This window comes from Muntiacus reevesi, chromosome 2, assembly GCF_963930625.1.
Source record: "Muntiacus reevesi chromosome 2, mMunRee1.1, whole genome shotgun sequence".
NCBI classification, from domain to species: domain Eukaryota; kingdom Metazoa; phylum Chordata; class Mammalia; order Artiodactyla; family Cervidae; genus Muntiacus; species Muntiacus reevesi.
Genome location: NC_089250.1, coordinates 185,621,455 through 185,644,752, shown reverse-complemented (window position 1 = coordinate 185,644,752; position 23,298 = coordinate 185,621,455). Strand labels below are relative to the sequence as shown.

The 23,298-nt window shown below is 45.1% G+C and overlaps 1 protein-coding gene across 7 annotated transcripts in view; it reads right to left on the bottom strand.

The window, feature by feature from the left end:
* Positions 1-23,298, bottom strand: part of RBFOX1 (RNA binding fox-1 homolog 1) — a 404,111-nt gene that overhangs the window by 198,231 nt on the left and 182,582 nt on the right. For all 7 annotated transcript variants that reach the window (XM_065924298.1, XM_065924297.1, XM_065924302.1 and 4 more), the window contains exon 2: positions 6,544-6,786. In XM_065924298.1, the coding sequence (XP_065780370.1) occupies positions 6,544-6,786 (243 nt within the window). The remainder of the gene's footprint in view (positions 1-6,543; positions 6,787-23,298) is intronic.

Here is a 23,298-nt window from a genome sequence, read left to right as displayed (position 1 = left end):
AGTTCTCTTTTGCTTCAAAACTGAAATGTTTTCAGGCACCCATGGCAGTCCTTATTTGTAAGCTGGTCATTTCTTTGTGGCCAAAGATGGAAAACAACCAGATGCCCATCCACAGGTAAATGAGTCAACAAAATGTGACACATTGTACATAGCAGTATATAAGGAGTAGGCTACTGATGCATGCCAACAACCAGAGATCAAATTGCCAATATCCGTTGGATCAACAAAAAAGCAAGAGAGTTCCAGAAAAACATCTACTTATGCTTTACTGACTATGCCAAAGCTTTTGACTGTGTAGAGCACAACAAAATGTGGAAAATTCTTAAAGAGAAGGGAATACCAGACTACCTTACCTTGCACCTGTGAAATCTGTATGCAGGTCAAGAAACAACAGTTAGAACTGGATATGGAACAACAGGCTGGTTCCAAATGGGGAAAGGAGTACGTCAAGGCTGTATACTGTCACCCTGCTTATTTAACTTATATGCAGAGTACATAATGGGAAACGCTGGGCTGGATGAAGCACAAGCTGGAATCAAGATTGCCAGGAGAAATATCAATAACCTCAGATATGCAGATGATACCACACTTATGGCAGAAAGTGAAGAAGAACTAAAGAACTTCTTGATGAAAGTGAAAGAGGAGAGTGAAAAACTTGGCTAAAACTCAACTTTCAAAAAACTAAGATCATGGCATCTAGTCCCATCACTTCATGGCAAACAGATGGGGAAACAATGAAAACAGTGACAGACTTTTTTTCTTTTTTTGGCTCCAAAATCACTGCAGATGGTGATTGCAGCCATGAAATTAAAAGATGCCTGCTCCTTGGAAGGAAAGTTATGACCAACCTAGACAGCATATTAAAAAGCAGAGACATTACTTTGTCAACAAAGGTCTGTCTAGTCAAGGCTATGTTTTTTCCAGTGGTCATGTATGGATGTGAGGCTGGACTATAATAAAAAAAAGCAGAGTGCCGAAGACTTGATGCTTCTGAACTGTGGTGCTGGAGAAGACTCCTGAGAATCCCTTGGACTGCAAGAAGATCAAACCAGTCAATGCTAAAGAAATCAGTCCTGAATATTCATTGGAAGGATTGATGCTGAAGCTGAAACTCCAACACCTTGGCCACCTGATATGAAGAGGCAACTCACTGGAAAAGACCCTGATGCTGGGAAAGATTGAGGGCAGGAGGAGAAGGGGACAACAGAGGATGAGATGACTGGATGGCATCACTGACTCGATGAACATGAGCTTGACCAAGTCCAGGGGTTGGTGATGGAAAGTGAAGCCTGGTGTGCCTGCAGTTGGACACGACTGAGTGACTGAATTGACTGAACAGACTGATGCATGCAACAAGGTGGACAAATCTGTGAACAATGATGCTGAGTGAAAGTGCAGCCAGAGGAAGAGGGAAAAAACATGCAATGCTTGCTGTCACTTATCAAACATTCTAGAAACTGAAAACTAAACTACAGGAACAGATCAACTGATTCCTGGGAGTGGGGGAGAGAATGGAGAGGGAGGATTACAGAGGGGTTACGAGTAAACTCTGGGGTGCATGTATCCTTTCAAGCTATAGTTTTCTTTTTCTAGATAAATACCCAGGAATGGGATCACTGGATCATATCACAACGCTATTTTTAGTTTTTTCAGGAACTTCTTTACTGTGACATATAAACATACAGTGGAATATTACTCAACCATAAAAAGAATGAAATAACGCCATTTGCAGTAACATGGATGGACCCAGAGATGATCATACAAGGTGAAGTAAGTCACAAAAAGAAAGACAAATATTATATGATCTGACTTATACATGGAATTTAAAATATGGAGCAAATGAATGTATTTACAGAGTAGAAATAGATTTACAGATATACAAAACAAGGGAAAAGGCAGGGGAGGGATAAATTTGGAATCTAGGATTAAGAGATATAAATTACTATATATAAAGTGAAAAAGAATATATATATATACACACAATGTATGTACATATATATGTATATATAGCTGTATATATGTACAACTGTATATATGTACTTCTGAAACTAACACATTGTAAATCAACTACACGTCAATATAAATAAATGAATAAATAAATAAACAAAAATAAAGTGATTACCTGTTGGAAAAGAAAAAGAAAACTTTGAAGATGATGGATATATCTATTATCATGAGAGTAGAAATGGTTCCATATGTATGTACTTACTGACACTAAATAATTACAAAATTATTAAGTATGCATAGCTTATTGTTTGTCATTTATATGTCAATGGAGCTATAAAAAATAAAGTACATCTTCGTCCTTTCCCAGACTACCTACTGAATCTGTGTGTTCATGGTCAGATTCCTTCTATTTCCTCTAAAATACTCTGCTGCTTTCTCCCTCGAGTCATTCCCTATCTCTGATTCCCTGTCCTTCCTCCATCTCTCTTCTCTGTGGTGTAAAATATTGAAACAAAATCCACTCTCCTACAAACCAGTTCCTCAGACCTCTGTGCTCTTCCGTTGCTATCTTTTCTATCTCCTCTTTACTCCAAACGTTTATGAGGGTACTGCACACACCCACTCTGATATTTCCCATTTACTCCTTAACTCCTGGCCCCCTGGAATTGCTCCCCAATATTTTACTTTCTCCTGGGTAATGTGATGCCCAATATGCCAGCTTCAATCATGTCCTCAGTTCACACCCGCCAGGCTGCCATGACAACACTCTCTGGTTCAACCCTCCATCCGGGTACCCTCTTTATGTCTCATTCAACAGCGCCTTTTCTTCCAAACCTCACCACCTATGAGCTCTCTAGTGATCAGCCCTTGACTTTCTCTCCATTCCCTACACTTGACAAAGGTATCAGTTCAAGCTCTCTATGAAAATGGCTCACCATACTACCTTCAGCACTGACCATTTTCTGTTCATTCAACACCTTTAATGCGAAGTCTCGGGAACTTCGCTGGTAGTCCAGTAGCTAAGACTCCAAGCTCGAAATGCAAGGAGCCCAGGTGCCATCCCTGGTTGGGGAACTAGACGCCAAAACTAAGAGCGCACACACCTAAACTAAGGATCCAGCAGGTCACAGCAGGACTGAAGATCCATGGGCCACAGCCAAGACCCGGCACAACCAAATAAATACATAAATAAAAATAAACATTGAAAAAAGAAGTTCACGTTGACCCTGGTGGAACCATCTGTGATCTATGCGCTTGGCTCTCTGTGTAAAAGCTCTCTGATAGAGGGAGTCTGTTTGCTCACCACATCACCTCACTGTAGTACTGGGGGCACTGTGGACACACAATATGCAATTTAAAAGTAGCCGGGTTGATCTCTTAAGAGTTCTTTATGTGAGAAAAGTATACTGAGTTTCTCATCTCCCCTGCTGGCTTAATATTTCCTTTAAGGTAAGCTTCCCTAGTGGTTCAAATGGTAAAGAATTTGCCTGCAATGTGGGAGAAGTGGGTTCGATCCCTGGGCTGGGGAGATCCCCTGGAGGAGGGCATGGCAACCCACTCCAGTGTTCTTGCCTGGAGAATCCTCATGGACAGAGGAGCCTGGCGGGCTACAGTCCATGGGGTCACAAAGAGTCAGACACGACTGAGTGGCTAAGCACAGCACAGGCATAATTAATTCTTTCCTTCGAAATGTCATTTTTAAACTTTTTTGGGGCTTAAACTCTTTTCAATGGCTTCCCATAGCTTTCAACCGGGAATCCCACCCTCTCACAGAACACACTGTAGGATCCTTGTGGCCGCTTCTTGTTATCCTTTGCCACTGTGCATCCCGACACCCTCTTTACCAGCCCTTAGACATACTGTCTCATTTTTTTTCTTTTTTAAGTCTTTGAATAAGCCCAGCTCTTTCCAACCTTGGGACCTATGACCTTGCCATTCCTTTTACCTGGAAGCTTTCTCTTCTCCCCTTAAATATCATGCCCTTGAAGAAATGTCCCCAGGCTACTCATTTGCAGGTGGTACCTCTGCTCTTTTTTTTTAATCCTCCATAGCACCCGTCTTTTCCTTAAGAGCATGTCTCACCATGTGTGTTTATAGAGCTCTTTGATTGCTACACTTTTCCTCTGTCTCCCACATTTAGTTATAAGAGGGAAAGAACTGGACTTCCATGGTGGTCCAGCGGTGAAGAATCTGCCTGCCAATGCAAGGGGCATGGGTTCAATCCCTGGCCTGGGAAGAGTCCACATGCCAAGGGGCAACAAAGCCCATGTGCCACTACTCCTGAGCCCGCAAAAGAGAAGCCACCGCAAGCAGAAGCCTGTGCACCACAGCTGGGGAGTAGCCCCACTCGCTGCAACTGGAGAAAGCCAGAGTACATATCAATGAAGACCCAGTGCCGCCAAAAAACCATCGTTTTCAAAACAGATAGAAAAGACCATTTCCGTCTGGCTCACTCACATCATCAAGTATGAGTCCTGGCCTCAGGAGATGTTTAAGAAATCTTTGTGAGTGCAGGAATGAATCTTCCACAGCAGTATGTATGGTTGGTCCATGTGGAAGCTTAATAAATCATGCCTGATGGGAACATTTTTAGTCCTAAAATAACTTTATCAAGCCCTACCATTGCTTATCACACACACATACAAAAAAAAACTCAACACACAAATGAACAACAGCCCCATCACTACCACTGGTAGTCAACACAATGAGAATAAACACCTACTACATTTGCAAACCCATCTAATAAATCCATCCCTAAGTTACAGCAGAGAATGACAAACGAGGCAGCGGCGGCACTACCAACAATAACCAAGAGGTAGACGCGACCCAAGTGCCCATCGATGGATGGATGGACAGACAGAATGTGATCTGCCCAAACAATGGGATAGGATTCAGTCACAGAAAATGAATGAGGCACTGGTCCATGCTACAACGTGAATGAACCTTGAAAACATTCTAAGTGAAAGGAGACAGACACAAGAGGTCATATACTGTATGACTGAGTCTTTTGAAAAAGTCAGAAGAGGCAAATATATACAGAAAGAAAGCAGACTGGTGACTCTCAGGGGCTGCGGGGAGGGAGGGATGGAAGACCTCTGCCTGATGGATCCCAGGTTTCCTGTTGGGGCAATTCTGCAGTGGTGATGGATGTGCTACACTGAGAATGTACTTAATGCCACTGGACTGTATGTGACAAAATGGTCAAAATTTTTATATGTATTTTGGCACAATAAAAAAAAGAAAGCAATAGAAAAATTTTCAATTTACCTTATTTTGAAAAATCTGCAAACTGAACTTCCAAATGAATGAGGTACCAGGTAGCAAAGTTAGATGGTTGCCTTGGTTACAAGAAGGGGATGGCAGAGGATGAGATGGTTGGATGGCATCACCAACTTGATGGACATGAGTTGAGCAAGCTCTGGGAGTTGGTTATGAACAGGGAAGCCTGAGGAACTGCAGTCCATGGGGTTACAAACAGCTGGATACAAGTGAGGGATTGAATTGAACTGAACTCGATTACAAAAAAATAGATGATGTTTCAAACCAATATACTTCTTCACAAATACTAGTTTTTCAGAGATTAGGAGAAACAGGCCTAAGTGCCTTGCACACATAAACTGTTCTGGACAGAAGCTGGGTGTGTCTAGGCCTCTCAAGAATTCCACAGAACAAGGTTTCCTAAATGTTAACATACACCTCTCCTGAGATGCACATGGCATGCTTACTTCCAGTGGTATGCAAATAAACATGGTGTACTTTTAATCATCATTTTTGTTTAGAGTGAGTAGCTTTTATGAATAGCCAGCAATACTGGTTTCCATTGGCAATGGTGATAGACTGTTTCTTTTCTCTTTGCTTGCTTGTTTTTAATCCATTCCATCCATTCATAGGCAAGAAAGTAGAATTTTGGGTGCACAGAGGTATATTACCACCACCATCAAAACACAAAACAGTTCTACAAAATTCTCTTGCTGCCTTTTGGCAGCGCAGGTCACCCATACCTCGGGGGCTAAGCAGTAAAGAAGACACTAGGGACACAAGCCACAATGTGGATGCAAGTCCAATGAATTTGGCTAAGATAAGGAGCGCTGGGGCGGGAACCCCGCACGGGGTGGCTGCAATAGGCAGATGGATTGGGGGGTGACGGAAATATTCCTAAGATAGACTGTGGCAGTGGTTGTACAGTTCTGTAAATGCCATAATGATCCCTGAATTGTACACCTGGAATAAGTGGATTTTACAGTATGTAAACAGTATCTCCAAAAAGGCATTTAAAAAAAAAAAAAAGATTACATAGGGTATGATTCCACACAGACAACATAATTTCAGAACAAGGGAAACTGCAGAAGCAGAAAAGAGATGAAGGTTTCCCTTTAGCAAAACACGCAGTTAATGGGAAAAAGTTTTGATTGAAACCAGCCTCAGGAGAGGATGCGCGCAGGTGAGTGAGGTGAACCTGGCGGGGCTGGGATGCCAGAGATGAGCTTAGGGACGGCTCTGCAGGATGGAGCCCCCTAGTTGCATAGAGGTGCGCCCCGCAGTCATTTCAGGAATCCTGGGGTCCCACCCCGCCCCCCGAAACCAGCGCACACTTACTGTGGCCGTGCCCGAGACGGTGTGCGCGCTCGTGTCCGCTGTGCTCTGCTCCGAGTGTGACTGCGCAGGAGGGTACAGGTTTAACGTGTGCTCCGGGACGGTGGTCTGGCCCGTGTACTCCGGCGCGGGGTGGGGGTGAGGGGCCGTGTATTCCGCGGGGATGCCGTTCTGAGGGGGGGCAAACTGGGCCGAAGCGTAAGGCTGAGCCATTGTGTCAGGGGCAGCTGCTGCTTCCTGATTACCCTGGAAAATCAGAGAGAAGGAGAGAAACCATGAGCGGGCAGCAGACAGAACCTTCTCCCCAGACCCAGGAACAACAGCTCCCCAGATGTCGCGTGGGTGCCAGCGTGTGCCAAGAGCCTGAGATGGGTACATCCTAGGTCATCTTCATCAGACGGTATAAGGATGCAGTGACCATCACCAGGGTCTCCAAGAACCCGCCTGCCACCGCAGGAGACACGGTTCCACTCCTGGGTCAGGAAAATCCCCTAGAGGAGGGAATGGCAACCCACTCCAGTATTCTTGCCTGGGAAATTCCACGGACAGAGGAGCCTGGCAGGTTCAGGCAGCCGCAAAGAGTCAGACAGGACTTAGCAACTAAACAAGGACAGACCCGTCATCACTGAGACAGCCCCACCGTACAGATGCAGAAATCGAGGTTCTGAAAGGTGGAAGACCCTTCCGCATATCATCCAGCCCAAGAGCCACACACCGTGAGAGTCTGTGTTCTTCTGCACTGGATTTTTCTGGCAAGTCTTTCTAATTTCATTCCCATTTTGGAACGTGTGAGCCTGTAGTTGTCGCCAGTGACAGCGGAGCCTTGATTTGATACTTAAAATGCCAAGAGAGATTAAATTGAACGTGTGTGTTCTTGAGAGGAGAGACAATTCGTGTAAGCATTAGAATTTAATCAACATTTTATGTGCTTTGCTCACATAATGGGATGGGGGTGGTGGTCCTTGCAAGGGTCACTGTGTGTGTGCGTGTGCGTGTGTGTATGATGGTCTCAGAGCCAGCAAGAAGCAGCTGATGAAAATTCAAGACCTAATTTGGACAACGATGGCCCTCAACGATAGTCTCATTTTAAGTGTCTCTGCAAAACATGGATTTGACTCTTAGCCTCATTAATCAATGCCTCCCCCCTGTTCCCTGACTAATTTTTTTTTTTATAAGCAGAGCATTATATAACAATTCGCCCTTCAGATCTAGGCAAAACATGCAATGTGATAATTACAGTCAAGTCAAAAGAATAAAAAAAGAAGAACTCAAATGCTTCCCTTTCAGGAAACCTCTCTCTCCACCCCCACCCCCACAACTTTACTACCCTACACACACACACACACACACACACACACACACACACACACCATCAGGGTCTGTACATACACACACACACACACACACACACACACCATCAGGGTCTGTACATACACACACACACACACACACACACACACACCATCAGGGTCTGTACATACACACACACACACACACACACCATCAGGGTCTGTACACACACACACACACACACACACACACACACACACACACCCCCCATCAGGGTCTGTAACCCAGAGGTCTAAATTTTCCATGGTCTTAAGAAATGGGACTGCACAATCAGACAGAGAGAGAGAGGGAAAGCTTAGCAATTAAGCCCACCAAATAGTTTCCTCTCCCATTGTCTGTGGTCAATTAGATGTGACTTCAGCCCTCCTGTAATGATACCAGGGCAACAATGTCAGAACCTCTCCCATCTCCAGAGTCCCTGCCACTGACATTTGAGAGCATCTCCAGCCCAAGCAACTTGAGTGCAGCAAAACCCATTATGACAGAGAGGGTAGAAAAAAAAAAGTTAATTCTCAGAGCGGTGCCAAGAGCTGGTGCATTTGTTTAGAAGGAACCTTAATTAGAATGTTAAAGATGACACTTGGAAGAGAACAGTGCTTAGGATAAGTTTAAAACATTTTACAAGTGAAAACACCCCCAGCAGGGCCTTTCCTCCCCTGGACTAATTTCTCCAAATGTCTGTGCCATCAGAAGCAAAAATGCACAGCTGTGACTTTCTTGGCAACATGTTTTCACGGCACTTGGGGGCTGTGAGGGTCCGACTGTGCTGGGGTTGGATTGTTTGAGGTGCAAAGTTAACTCTGCCCTTGGGAAACCACATTCACCGTCACTGTTGCTCAAGGACAAGCCCGGTTCCTCTGGGGGACACTCCCACTCCCAGCCCACCTCGGGATCACGTGACCCAGCCTGGCTGACCAGAGGACTCGCCTCTCACGGCCACAGTGATGGGGGCTCATGCCCGTCTCTCTAAGCTGGTTAGCGAGTTGACCCCTTGCCACTCCAGTGAGGCGTAATCCTGGGACCTGACTGGTGTTCGGGGAGGAAGTTTTTTCACTACAATGACTGGCAGCTGGACATAATACCGGCTTGGAGCTACCAGGAAATGCCTCTTGAAAGGGGGCCTCTCTAAAGCAGAAGCTGACCCGGAGGAAAACGGAGCCCAGAAATGGAGACGCAGACCCACTGAGTCCCCCTGACACCATCTGAAGTCTTGGATCCAGCTCTTCCTGCAGTCAGTAATGCTGCTGTTTAAATTCCATAACTCAGTAAATGTCTGTGTAAGTAAATGTCCACTTTTATATTACATGCAAGCTAAAAGGTCTTGACTGATACCAAAAACAAAACAAAAAAATCCTCTACTGTGTATTAGCCGACTAGCATTCTTTTCTTCTACAGGGCTGCTCAAGGAACATAGGCTTGTGCACAGATATTCCATATGATGCAACTTCTTTCTGGCTCATGAGAAGCCCTAGAAGCTTTGGGACCTTGAGAATCCTCCAAAGGGAAATACACTGGGACAGATTTCACTTCTGCCCAAAGATCTATTTCAGACTCTCCTGCCCCTCCCCTCGCTTGTCTCTGAAAGACAGTCTTGTAAAAAACACCAAGGGAGCCTGAAATGCTCACAGGATTAGGGGTAGAGAGAGATGGTCAAAATAGACAGAGCTTTCCTTGCTCCGCCTTCAGTAGAAATGCTTTCACGGGAACGTATACGCCTACCTAGCTTTTCCGCATGGCAGAGCCATCTCAGGAAGAGAGAACCAGTCCCAAGTGCTTCTGCAAAACAGTAGCCGCTCTGTGCTAGGATCTGACCCCTCTCTGCACTGCCCAGGGAAGGGCTTGACCTCAAGAAGTGTATGGTCTCTTTTATTTTCTCAACATCATGTCTTTCTGCTTGCTGCCTCCTGTGCTTGGGAAGTTCTCCCCTACTCCCTTGCCTGGCTAGTCTCAGCTTCTCTCTCTCTCTCTCTTTAAAAATATTTATTTATTTACTTTTGGCTCTGCTGGGTCTTCATTGCTGTGTGGGCTTTTCCCTAGTTGCAACGAGTGGGGGCTACTCTCAACGTGTGGTGTGTGGGTATCTCACTGTGCTGGCTTCTCTTCGGGAGCTCAGGCTCTAGGCACACGGGCTTCAGTAGTTGTGGCCCCTGGGCTCAAGAGCATAGGCTCAGTAGTCACGGCAAACCGGCTGTGTTGCCCCCTGGCACATGGGATCTTCCCGGACCAGGGATTGAACCCGTGTCTCCTGCATTGGCAGGCGGATTCTTTACCACTGAGCCACCAGGAGAGCCCTCGGCTTCTCTTTGAGGTTCCAGATTCCCCAGCCAGTCTTTTTGACACTTAAACCACATCAGTTGCCTGTCCTCTATGCTCTACCGCAGCTTTGCTCACTTCCCACGTAACTGGAGGTACCGCCATTGCCTGCTGACTTGCCTGTGAACATCCGGAGGGTGGGAGACTGCGTCACATTCTCTGCTCTATCTCCAGGCTTCCGAAGCACACTGGCTGCAAAGTCAGCAGAGTGTTGCTAAGTGAGTGCATGCCTGGCCAGTGAACTCTGGGTTCTGTGTGGCTTCACTGGGCAACAGGATGGAAGGGGTGGGGATAGGAGAGGGATGGGCAAATGAACTCTGGAAGAAATCTGGCCCATGACTTGTTTTTGTAAATAAAGTTTTACTGGGACACAACCATGCTCACTGTGCCCCAACGGCAGAGTTGAGTCACTATGACAAGAGGCCATACAGCCCACAGAGCCTAAACTATTGAACTATCAGGCCCTTTGAAGAAAAGGTTTTCTCATCATTGTGACAGACTTATCATGAATCACGGGGCCAACAATTAAGAAGCTGTGGTTGCACAAATAGTTTGGGCAGGAAATACAGTCAGTGGTGAAGCAGGGAGAGAAAAGGGGATGCCTTCTCCCTAAACCAAGGAAGGGGTGGCCCAGTGTTAAGCATGGTGGAAGAAGGATGCCATAGAATCTTTTCCAGAATCTTCTCTGAATCACCAGACATCTACATTGTACATACAAGTGCATCAAACCCAGCAAAAGTGGGCTTATGAGAAGACTAATGATGGCATCACACGTCTCTGCTCCATCCGAAAGACACCGTCTTCAAACCGGAGCCCAGAAGACAAAGCAAGTGACACTCACGCCTAGTGGGCACCAGGCATGGTGCTGAGCGTTTTACAGCAAGAGTCCTCAAGCAAGGATGATCTCTTCCCAGGAGAATGAAGCAATGACTACAGACACTTTTGTTTGTTACAATTGGGGACTAAGGGGAATCGCCAGCATCTAGAGCATCTAGGAGGCCAGAGATGCTGCTGAACACCCTAAGATGCATAGGATCACCCCACCCCACCACCAAGGATTATCCAGCTCTGAAGGTTAATAGTGCCAAGGTCTAGACTCTGCTTTGCATGCTTTGTATCTGGAATCCCACTTTATTTCGTTGTAAAGGATACCATGGCCCACAGCTGGTAAATAATATTGTGAGATCGCAGCCACAGGTATCTCTGAGGAAAGCCAGGAGTTGAACCAGAGCTCGAGTTTATCCCATGCCAAGGTATCTCTCATCTGGCAAGAAGATCCCCTGGTGGGGAGATACATTTCTGATTTTAAATAAATAAGCCAGTCTCTGTCACATATATAGTGACCCTGAGACCCGTTTTCCATCAGGTGGCATGACAGGTGATAGGGTCAGTCAATCAGTTGCTCAGTCGTGTCCAACTCTTTGTGACCCCTTGGACTGTAGCCCTCCAGGCTCCCCTGTCCATGGTTTTTTCCAGGCGAGAGTACTGGAATGGGTTGCCATTTCCTTCTCCAGGGCATCTTCCCAGCCCAGGGATCGAACGCACGTCTCTTTCATCTCTTGCACTGGAAGGCAGATTCTCTACCACGAGCTCCACGTGGGGAGCCCCCAGGTGCTAGGGTATTTGATTCAAAGAGGCCAGGCTTCTGATTGCCAGGCTGGGGAGGGGCAAGGGGGATCCTTCGGCGAGTGTTAGAATAGCAGCTTGGGAAACTTCGCCACCTCAAGCCTGAAGCCTGGCTTCTGAAGGCTCTGAGGTTCCCAGGGCCAAGGACAAGGACCAAGTAGGGGCGCCACTGGAGCCAGGACAAACCCCCAGCATCCACCCAAACCTGCACCAATCTGGTAAAACCGGGTGCTCAACTCTAAGAGACAGTGTCCAGGGTAGCCAAGGAGCCTACAGGTAACACTCAAGTCCTTGGAGCCTGAGATGCACGCCCATTCCTGGAGCTCTCAGACAGATGTTGGGGGGATCCCCTGCGGTTACTTATTAACACTGACAACCATTCCAAAGAGACCCTAATTAATATTCCCAACATTTGCACTTTGGGTAATTACATCTAATATTTAATTAAGATCATCGTTCTTCCTATGGAATTATTTTTCACCTTCAAAGGGCTTTGGAGATGTCTTTCTTTCCTCCCTAGTGATGCTCCTGGATTCTTAGCATGGTTGAAATGAATTTTCTGGAAAAAATAAAAATATTCACGCTGTGCTTGTGTGCTAAGTTACTTCGGTCGTGTCCAATTCTTTGGGACCCTATGGACTATAGCCCACCAGGCTCCTCTGTCCATGATATTTTCCAGGCAAGAGTACTGGAGTGGGTTGCCGTGCCCTCCTTCAGGGGATCTTCCTGACTCAGGGATTGAACCTGTGTATCTCTGGCATTGGCAGGTAGGTTCTTTACCACTAGCGCCACTTAAGAAGTCCATATTCACATTAAGGGCTTCTTTTCTACTCCAGGTCAAGACAAGTCTTAAGTCACGTGAACATGCTCCAGGGCAGGGAATGGGGGGAAATGAGGGGAAGCTGAAGCCAATTTCATGTCAGTGGTGGGGACAGGCAACAATTTTCCAGAGCATGCTGACTAGACATTCCCTGATTTGCAGAAGCTCCCTTCATCCCTCTGTGCTGTTCTTAGTCAGTTGTGTCTGACTCTTCGAGACCCCATGAACTGTAGTCCGCCAGGCTCCTCTGTCCATGGGATTCTCCAGGCAAGAATACTGGAGTGGGTTGCCATGCCCTCCTCCAAGCGATCTTCCCAATCCAGGGATCGAACCCGGGTCTCCCGCATTGCAGGCAGATTCTTTCCTGACTGAGGATCATCCCCCTACCCTAATGCCAAATGCCTGCTTTTCCCAAATAAGTGGAATGATCAGGGAGATGCTGATATTTCCTGAGTCAGGGTGCTTGTGGGGGTACTGAGTTGACAGCGGTGGGTGATTTTGCCTTGCATGTACCTCCACATCATCCCTGAGACTGGGAAAGATTGAGGGCAAGAGAAGAAGGGGACGACAGATGAGATGGTTGGATGGCATCACCGACTCAATGGACATGAGTTTGAGCAAACTCTGGGAGATAATGAAGGACAGGGAAGCCCGGTGTGCTGCAGTCCATGGGCTTGCAACTTAGCAACTGAACAACCACATCATCAGGGGGGTGCTTCAAGTGATTTTGCAATCCTAGCATCTGATGTTCAATGCCTGGACTTCCCTGGGTTACTGCCGAATACACAAAAGGGAAGAAAAAAGATGCCAAGACCTCGTGTTTTCAAACCCACCCTTGGCTGTTGCAGGACTGGGTAGAAATTTGAAATCAAGAGTATCTGTTAGCATAAATGGAAAAGAAACTTCTTCGTCCTCATGGGCCAAACATCAATTAGAACAGCAACTCAACAGCAGCCAGATGACGTGGGGACCCCCCCCCAATTTCCCGAAACACCCCGGTGGGTAGTTTGCACTCCAGCTACAGAGAGGAAAGCGGGTTATTAAAATGCAACCAAGTCTGATTCACCAAAGGAAAAAAAAGTGCCATTTCAATTTAAATATTTTACTGAAGCATGAAATAGCCAGGATATTATTGCTATTTTAAGACAAATACCATAATCTGACCATTAGCATAGTGTGTGGACTTTGCTGCTTGCAGGCATTCAGTGAGACGCCCCTGAAATACAAGGAGAATTTCCTTGGTCGCTGAAACATCCCACACCCTTCATTTTCTCAGGAGGCAGAGCCGGAGAGAAAATGGGAAGTGTTTTTTTTTGTATTTTGGTGGGGTTTTTTTTGTTGTTGTTGTTAGACATCCCCTTCTCCCGGGCACAGCCCTGAGTGGCTTAATAAAGTAGTTTTGGGAAACTAATAAATGAACCAAGACTGGCAGCCCATCGGACTTGGCAAAATATTTTGGCTCACCATCTAATGCAAAGCACATTTCAACTGCAGAAAAGAGTCCTTACGTGGCAGAGCATGGAATGGATTTATTCTTTTCACCGTGAACTGTCTGACTTTTACTGAGGGGGAAAAGTGCCTGCCAAGGTGGACTTTAAGTATTTTTCTTTCCCGTCTCTGTGTGTGTGTTTTCCCAGCTCTAATCATCAAACTTCTAGAGCATCCTTTCTCCTTTTGCATCTGAAATTTATCGTTCCCAGTCTATTTCTCATCCCCTCAAATCTCTTCTGGCCTAAACACAGCCCCTCTAGTAAAGAATTGCACGGGAATGGTTCAGTCCTCTTAAACCAACTGGTTACACCTCTCCACACCGTCTAGATAAGCGGTGTCTCCCGCCCTGGGACCCACCCCTCCCACCAACTCCCACTCGAGAAAGGAGACTGTCCATTCCTGGCTGCCTGCAGTTCTCCGTCTTGCTGACAGTTTGGTCGACTTGAGTTTCTCAGCCTGGTCTGTTCTACTTTTCTGGCAAGAAAATGCGCATATTCAGAGAAAAGCCTCCAGTGCTGGACCGAAAAGAACTAAAACTGCATCATACCCCTGGGGGCACTGAAACCAAAGAAGGGAAATGCAAAATTACATCATTAACCTGCGGGTTCGAAGACCAGCTCAGTTCTTACACATCAAGCAGAAAAGCTCCTGCACACACACACACACACACACTTGGCTGAATTCCTCTCCTTTCCCTCCCGGCATGATTCAAGGAGCAAAATCCACATCACATACAGAGCAACAGAGACTTCATACCAAGAAAGGCTTCCGCTCTATTCAAAGCAGTTTCGAGTGAAACAGAAACATGGGGGAAATGTACCTGCGGTACCATCCTGCTTCCTTTCTCCTCCATAAACTTAGCAGCTGTCCTCGTACCACACCACAGAGCATCTGGCAGGAGAGAGCCTCGATGAGGAGTGAGGGTGTGTGCGCTGTGCAACGTGGGGACGGCGGGGGTGCGGGAGGCGGGGGGGCCGGGGCCGCCCGGCTGACCTCCTCCTCAACATCTGACTGCTCCCCAAACCAGCCCCAGAGGGGACTCCTTCCTGGAGCTGATCCATCAATCACAGCCCGCCCCTCCTCTGGCCCCTGCTCTCCGCTTCCGAGTGTACGCTGAGCAGATGATTATATAGACGAGGAAGGGGGAAAAAAAAAAAAGAAAGAAAGAAAACCCACACAGCGCTCGACTACATTAATAGCTGTTTAAAAAACATTAGAAATGCTATCCTCTGCACCGCCCGGAGCTGGAATTTTTCATTACTAAACTAAATATATGGTATGCAAGCAAACTTAGGAATTCCACTGGGATGCTCGCGCGACTCTCCTATTTTTGTTTTATATTGGGATGGGCGGGGGTGGAGGGAACACCAAAAGGAGCAGGGGAGGAGACAGAAGAGGGATGAAGACAGAGCTTGAAGCGATAAGAGAGATGGTGATGGATATGTTTTTAAAAAACACACCCTGAGAACACTGCAGATAAATGTATAACAAAGCTGAGTGGTTAATTGTAAATTGATCTTAAAATACTGTCAGGGGCGAGTGTGTGGAAGATGCTCGGGCCTGGCTCCTTGGCAGACTCTCTGCGTGATCTCAGGCAAGTTGTTGCAATGCCCTGGGCTCCAGTTTTTTTTTTTTTTTTTCTTTTTGCTTCTGTTTAATGGGGAACATGATGAGTGACTTCACAGGGTAATTGTGAGAAGATCATGATAAAAATCAAATCACGGAAAACAAACACGCACGGCGCCCTGTCTCAGAGGATGCGCTAGATAAACAGCTTCATTCATCACATTCAATAACGTGGTGAGCAAAATCCAAAACCATCTTTGTCCCCGAGGACCCAACAGGAAGGATCTACAGTAGACTCTGAAGAAAAGGAACCCACCCTTGACCCCAAAACCCCAGTGATGATTAAGAGCATGAAGGGAAATCAGCCTCTTGTTTTTCTCTTGTCTTGAACTTCTGTCTCTTCTAAGTTCATTTTTTTTTTCTTGTTTCCCAATGAGCAAAAATAAAACCTTGTACAAAATCCCCTGTGATTTCAATGCCAAATGCTGCCTCTTTATTTAAAGCTGCAAATACTTTGTTCTTCCTTTATTATTAAAACTACAACCACGGCAGTGAAATGTCAACACAATCTCAGTTTTTATTTAGTCATGTCTTTCTGGCTTGCCCAAGGAGAGGTTTCAAGAGACCCATCCACTCTTTGCATGGACAGCCGCTTATCACTGAGACGCCTGCTTGGAAAGGAGAGATCTCGCTACACTGGAGGGAATGGATGAGGTTTCTGAAGTGATTAAACTTGTAATTAAATTGTATAACAGAGGAGGAGGTGAGGGCGGAGAAGGCTGCCCGGAAGAATTCCACTTTCCTGCTGATCTGTTGGTGGTGCGAGTTCAGGGAGCCCCTGGGTGATTTTTTTTTTTTTTTAATTCCCAGCTTCCCAGGGTTGGAAAGAAAATCTGGATAAACAGTATTTGTACCATTCTTACATTCCTATTTCCAATCACAGTCTGGGGATATGATTATTAATCAATTAATTAATTAATGCAGGATGAAATTAAGCAGCCCTCTCAGGTTCCTTGGGATTCACTGGTAGCTCAGTTGGTAAAGAATCTGTCTATACTGTAGGAGACCTGGGTTCAATTCCTGGGTCGGGAAGATCTGCTGGAGAAGGGATAAACTACCCACACTCTGGTATTCTTGGGCTTTCCTGGTGGCTCAGTTGGTAAAGAATCCATCTGCAATGCAGGAGACCTGGGTTCGATCCCTGGGTTGGGAAGATCCTCTGGAGAAGGGAAAGGCTACCCACTCCAGTATTCTGGCCTGGAGAATTCTATGCACTATACAGTCCATGTGGCCGCAAAGAGTCAGCCACGACTGAGCGACTTTCATTTTCACTCAGGTTCCTTAAAGGGATGAGTCAGCTCCCCTCTCGAAACCGCATCACCAGAGGACCAGAGCCCCTTCTCAAAGGACTCACTCAATAGGTGGACTCAGCAGTCATTCTGAGCCACAAGCTCCTTGTCCAACTGATAACTGAAGAGCTGAGCTTCTGTCTTTCAAGCAAATACAGGGGTCTTGCTTTCTCCTAGAAAGCAAAAAGTGTGAGACCAAGACAGACAGATTCCCTGATGTTCTGGGAAGTGATAGAGAAAATGCAAAAAAACCCCCAAAACCCAAAACCCAAAAATGTCAAAACACCTAGTAGAGGAGAGTGTTTCAGGTGGAGACAGTCAGAGTGATGTAACAGGACACTACTCTTTAGCCCACGGACCATAGGGTCACTTAGGGGTGGTCCTACAGAGCCAGAGGCTAGACCACCACCCCAGACCCACCGGCTTAAAATCTCTAGGGTGGGTGGGATCCAGCCTTGAGCACTGTGTGAAGGTGCCTCGGACTGTTCTTATACACAATTTTGGGGTGAAATGTATTGTTTTCAAATTACAGGTGTGATCCCTTGGGATGTAAAACTCTGGTAGGGGGTTATCGCATCAACATTCTCTAAATGAAATAAACTGTACTACACTGGGAAAGAATAGAATAGAGTAAGAGAAATGTTTCATGAAACTTTTATGCGGGTGAATTGGGTTGTGATGTAAAACCTTTTATGGATTGCAATAAAATAAGTAAAATAAAAAACTCTATGCTGGGTAATTTCCCTGTTGGTTACCATCTAACTTTTTATTGGTGCTGTGACTACGGGGTTGGAGACAAATGCTGAAAAACCAGAAACTCAATGGTGGAACTATTGTGTACCCCATTTCCTCGTTTATTAATACAAGTCAAAAATATTCTCCTTATAAAATATTCTTCCTTATAAAAAAAACAAAAAAACAAATATTCTCCTTCCTGATGAGGCTCTTGTGATGCTCTAGGGATCAAATATATGGGAATGTGTTTCATAATTTAGAAAGTCCTTGAGCATATATGCCTCACTGTAGGGATGAAATCAGTCCCCTTTCTAGTCCAGCAAAATTCTTCCTTCTCTGAAAAACACATGGGCAGGTGTGTTGGATTCATTCTACTATGTGCTAGGCACTTTAATCTCCATAACCACCCCCAAGAGATAGATATTATGGTCTTTTTAAAAGTAAGAACACTGAGGCTCCAAATAGATGAAAAAATATTTGTCACTATGGGAGTTTGTAAATTTGGTAAGTGGTGGAACCCTTATTGAAGAGTTCCTGTCACTGAATCCATGCTAAGATGAAGATGGAGATGATCATGATGATAAAGAAGGTGAAGATGATGATGGTGGTGATGATGATAAAGATGGAGATGATGGTGGTGAAAAAGAAGAAGATGATGATACAGAGATGATGATGGTGGTGATGAAGCTGATGATGATATAGAGATGATGATGGTGATGAAGAAGATACAGATGGAGATGATGGTAGTGATGAAGATGATGGTGATGATAAGAAAACTTTTCTCGAGTATTAACTAGGTACTAGTCACTGTTCTAAGCACCAAAGATACAAAATTCAGCAAAGCAGCTTTGCCTATATTATCTTATTTAATAAGAACCCAATGTGGTACCTACCATCATTCTCTTTTTAAGCGAGGTGGAGTTATCAGGTTGGCCAAAAGTTTCATTCAGGTTTTTCATAACATCTTACAGAAGAACCTGAATGAATCTTTTGGTCAACCCAGTACTTCCTGCTACTCATACAACTAGTAAGAGCTAGTTACTGAAATCCATCAGACTCCTAAGCCCCACATCCTTAAACACTTGGAGATGGGTCAGCTTACAAACTGATGTTGTAGTTTGTAAGGTCAGTATACAAACCTTGGTTTCTTAACTATATGAGCTTACCAAAAAATAATCTCTGGAACAAAGAGCTCTGAAATTGTTCTGAGACCATAATTCACAAAAAACCAACAAACAACCACGATGACAGGAATCCATGTCACAGATTGGAGTGAAAGCAATTTGTTTCATCTCGCCTTCCCAGCCTCCGCAGGCAGGCACAGAGGGGAGAGAGGCCAGGAGCCACCTTGACGCGGCTGAAAACCCCAGCCCCAGAAGCAAGAAGCAGGGGAGGGGACGGCGGGTTTGCGACGGTGAGGTGTCATGTTTACGAAACGTCCCATCCTGACTTTCCGTGTGGAGACACAGAAGGCAACGGAGAGGTTGTTTTTCTCAACTCCTTAAAAATCAAATATTTATGGCACTTGGTGCTAATCAGTAGCCTTGACATGGTGGCTTATGAGATGGTATTTCCAAAGAGAAACATACTTGTGTCAAAAAAACCCCAATAATTATTAGCCTCTGGAGCAAGTGAAGTTCCCAGTCAACAGTCTCAGGCACTTAAGAATGGGGGCTTTCTTATCTTGCTCCCAGCATCCACAGGGTCTTAGAGGATAAATAAAAAATTTAATTTTTTTATTAAATTGTTCTTTAAAATCCTTGTCAAAGTCTGACATGATGTACAATTTGATTTTGACATTATGTGTATTTTTACATTATGTATATTGGGTTGGCCAAAAACTTCATTTGGGTTTTCCTGTAATACTGTGGTCCTCACCAAGGACTGGTTTCATGGAAGACAATTTTTCCAGGGACCAGGGAGGGAGGGAGTAGGGTTTTGGGATGATTTAAGTGCATTCCATTTATGGTATACTTTATTTCTGTTGGGCTTCCCTGATGTCTCAAATGGTAAAGAATCTGCCTGCAATGCAGGAGACTTGAGTTCGATCCCTGGGTCAGGAAGATGCCCTGGAGAAGGGAATAGTTACCCACTCCAGTATTCTTGCCTGGAGAATTCCATGGACAGAACAGCCTGGGACACTATACCCTATAGGGTCACAAAGGGTTGGACACGACTGAGTGACTAACACTCACTCCTCACTTATTTCTATTACTGTTACATCAGCGCCACCTCAGATCATCAGGCATTAGATCCTGGAGGTTGGAGGACCCTTCTGTAAGATATGATGTAAAATTCTGAACCAACTTTGGGGCCAACCCTATATTTTGAGATCTGTCTCCAACTAGACTGTAAACTTCATGAAGGCTGGAACCCCTGCTGTTTTTTCTCACCACTGTTGTCTGGAGCATCTTAAAGAGTGGTACACACATGCATTTATTAAAAATGTTTTGTCCCTTGAAAAATTCTCAGGTCCCGATAAGGACTAAGACATGCTCTGATTCACCCAGTAACTCAGGGAGCTGAGAAACAAAGTCAAACTATCAAATGTTGCTCTGCACTGTTGAAAATAAAAAAATTTCCCTATTGGAATATCCCAATATTGTACTGAAAGACTTCTTCTTGGAAAGCCATGTGGCATAGGGCTTCACTTCTCTGTCTGTGGAAATAGCTGTAAATGCCTTATTATTGCCCATTATTAATTTAAAAAAAAAAAGTACCAGACAGAATAGCAGCTTGTCATTGAATTCCTTCGCAGCATTAGATAATGGTAGCCACTTGATATACATGTCTAACTTCGTTTTTACAGGAACTGTGTTTTTACGGAACTTATTTGTTATCAAACCCATTTCACAGATAGAGAAGAGAAAGGTTTCTGGAAGCCAGTAAGTGGCAGACGTGTGCTCACTCAACTCACTTGTGCCCAACTCTTTGTGGCCCCACTGACTGTAGCCCGCCAGGCTCCTTTGGCCATGGAATTTTCCAGGAAAGAATACTGGAGTCGGTCGCCATTTCCTCCTCCAGGGGATCCTCTTGAACCAAGGATCCAACCCGTGGCTCTTGTGTTGCCTGTCCTGGCAGGCAGGTTCCTTACCAGTGAACCACCAAGAGGCAGAGGCAGACCTCAAATCCACATCTTTCTCCAAAGCTGAGTTTCCGTCAAGGATGCTATGATTGACCTCTGTGTTGGCTAAGATGAGCGTTGATATCTGTAAGGGCTATGGTATAACTACTTAATCACAAAATATTTTCTGAAGTATTCTAGCCAAAGTTGTAAGTCACCAAAAAGGCATGAGACCTTGTTCTTGTCATCTCAAGATCCAGAACCCAAGAGGGGTTAGTAGTGTTAATGATGATGATAGTGATAAAAACATTATTAATAACAACAAGAATATAATTAGAAGGGCTTCCCTGGTGGCTCAGTGGTAAAGAATCCGCCTGCCAATGCAGGCGACATAGTTTCAACCCCTGATCTGAGATGACCCCACACGCCACGGAGCAACTAAGGCTGTGCGCCACAGCTATCGAGCCTGTGGTCTAGAGTCTGGGAGCTGCAAATACTGAAGCCCATGCACCCCCAGAGTCCCAGCTCTGCAACAAGAGAAGCCACTGGAATGAGAAGCTGCTCACTGCAACTAGAGAGTAGCCTCTGCTTGCCCCTAGAGAAAAGTCTGTGCAGCAGTGAAGACCCAGGACAGCCAAAAATAAAAATAAATAAATAAGGATATAATTAGAATGGCTCTGAACATATGCATTCTATTGCCCTAAATGTTGTATAAATGTTAACTCCCTCAATGCACTCCACAACCTCCATCATTTTCTAGATGGGCAGCTTTGAAAGACTATGCAAATAATCTGAGGTCACCCCAAGAGGAAGGATGAAAATCATAGTTTGACCAATCTAATTCTGACTGCAAAGCAAGAAGTTGAAAAAAAATAAAATTCAGGGCAGTTGCTGTGTCTCCCTCATCCAGTTTCCCCCAGTGTAATCTCTCACTAACTATAGGAAACTGAGAAACCAGAAACTGACATCGTAGGACCACTTTCATGGTTGCAAACACAAAGGGAATTCAGGGCAGCAAAAGTTCAGCATGGCCTCACTGTCATTGCCGTCTACTCCTGAGTGACAGTTGGAGCTGCCCACCACCGTCCCAAATATAGTGGTGCAGACAGAAGGGCAGATGAACTAATTGACAATTGAACCAAGCAAATAAATATTAGCAGAAACTGTTTCCATAATGGAAGGAACAGATTGACGCATTTTAACTCATCATTCCACAAAGACCCTTCTTCTCCTGGGTATGGAGGAAACCTTCAACCCACAATTGACCTCCTTTCACAAGGAGCTATTTTCTAAAGAATCAGAAAAAAAAAAAAACGAAGTTCTCGCCACCACCACCAGGGTAACATCAGCGTTAAATTTCTATCCAAGATGAATTTCAAAGACTTGCACCATTGCTAATATTACTACATTTAACCATATCCACAACAAGAAAAGAATGGCTTCTGTTCCCCTAAACAGCTTGCTTACAGTTACCCTGCAGATATGACTTGGGATAATATTGCTGTGCTACATACTCCATCGTAGCTATCCAGGGGATTCTCTGCCTGCCTCTAAAATAGGGAACTAATAGATTTGGTGTAAGACAACCGTCTCTGTAAGAGAGGGGGTTGCTGCACATACCGCAAGCACCAGGAAGCCCAGAGTAGTGTCAGCTCCACCATGGATGTTCCTAATTGAAGCAACCTCACTCACATCACATTATGAAAATGGAATTTTCTACCTATCAGGAAAGTCTGTATCCCAAGGACACTAATCGACATTTCTTCCTTGGTCCTCTCTCAAAGGTGGATCCTAAACATAGCTGAGACAACCCATGACCTTGAGGAGACAAGACATTCTTAAGATGCAGAAACTATGTACCTCCTCCACATAACTTATAATGAATTTCCAGAACCAAACCTTTGAGGTTTCTTTTTTCTTTCTTTTTTTTGGTGTGTGCAGTTATCCTATCTCCCTTGCTATTGTTCTCACTAAGTCGTGTCCAACTCTTTGTGACCCCATGGACTGCAGCATGCCAGGCTTTCCTGTCCTCCACTATCTCCCAGATAGTAAAGAGTTTGCTCAAACTCATGTCCATTGAGTCGGTGATGCCATCCAACCATCCCATCCACTGTCGCCCCCTTCTCCTCCTTCCCTCAATCTTTTCCAGCATCAGGATCTTTTCCAATGAGTCTTTTCCAATCTCGCTACATGGCTATTATGAGCCTCTCCTAAGACTGTAAACTCCTTCAAAGCAGGGACTTGCCATCTTCATCTTTAACACTTCCCTCTTTTTCTTCCATCCTTTGTAATCAGGTGTTTGACATGATAAATATCTGTTGGCTTGCATTCACCTTACTTGTAGAAAGATGTCTAATCTGGTTAAGGCAACAGGCAAAGATGATAAAATATGACCTTGTCTTTCATTGTGCATTGCATAAGTTTTAGCCTCTAATAGTTTGCCA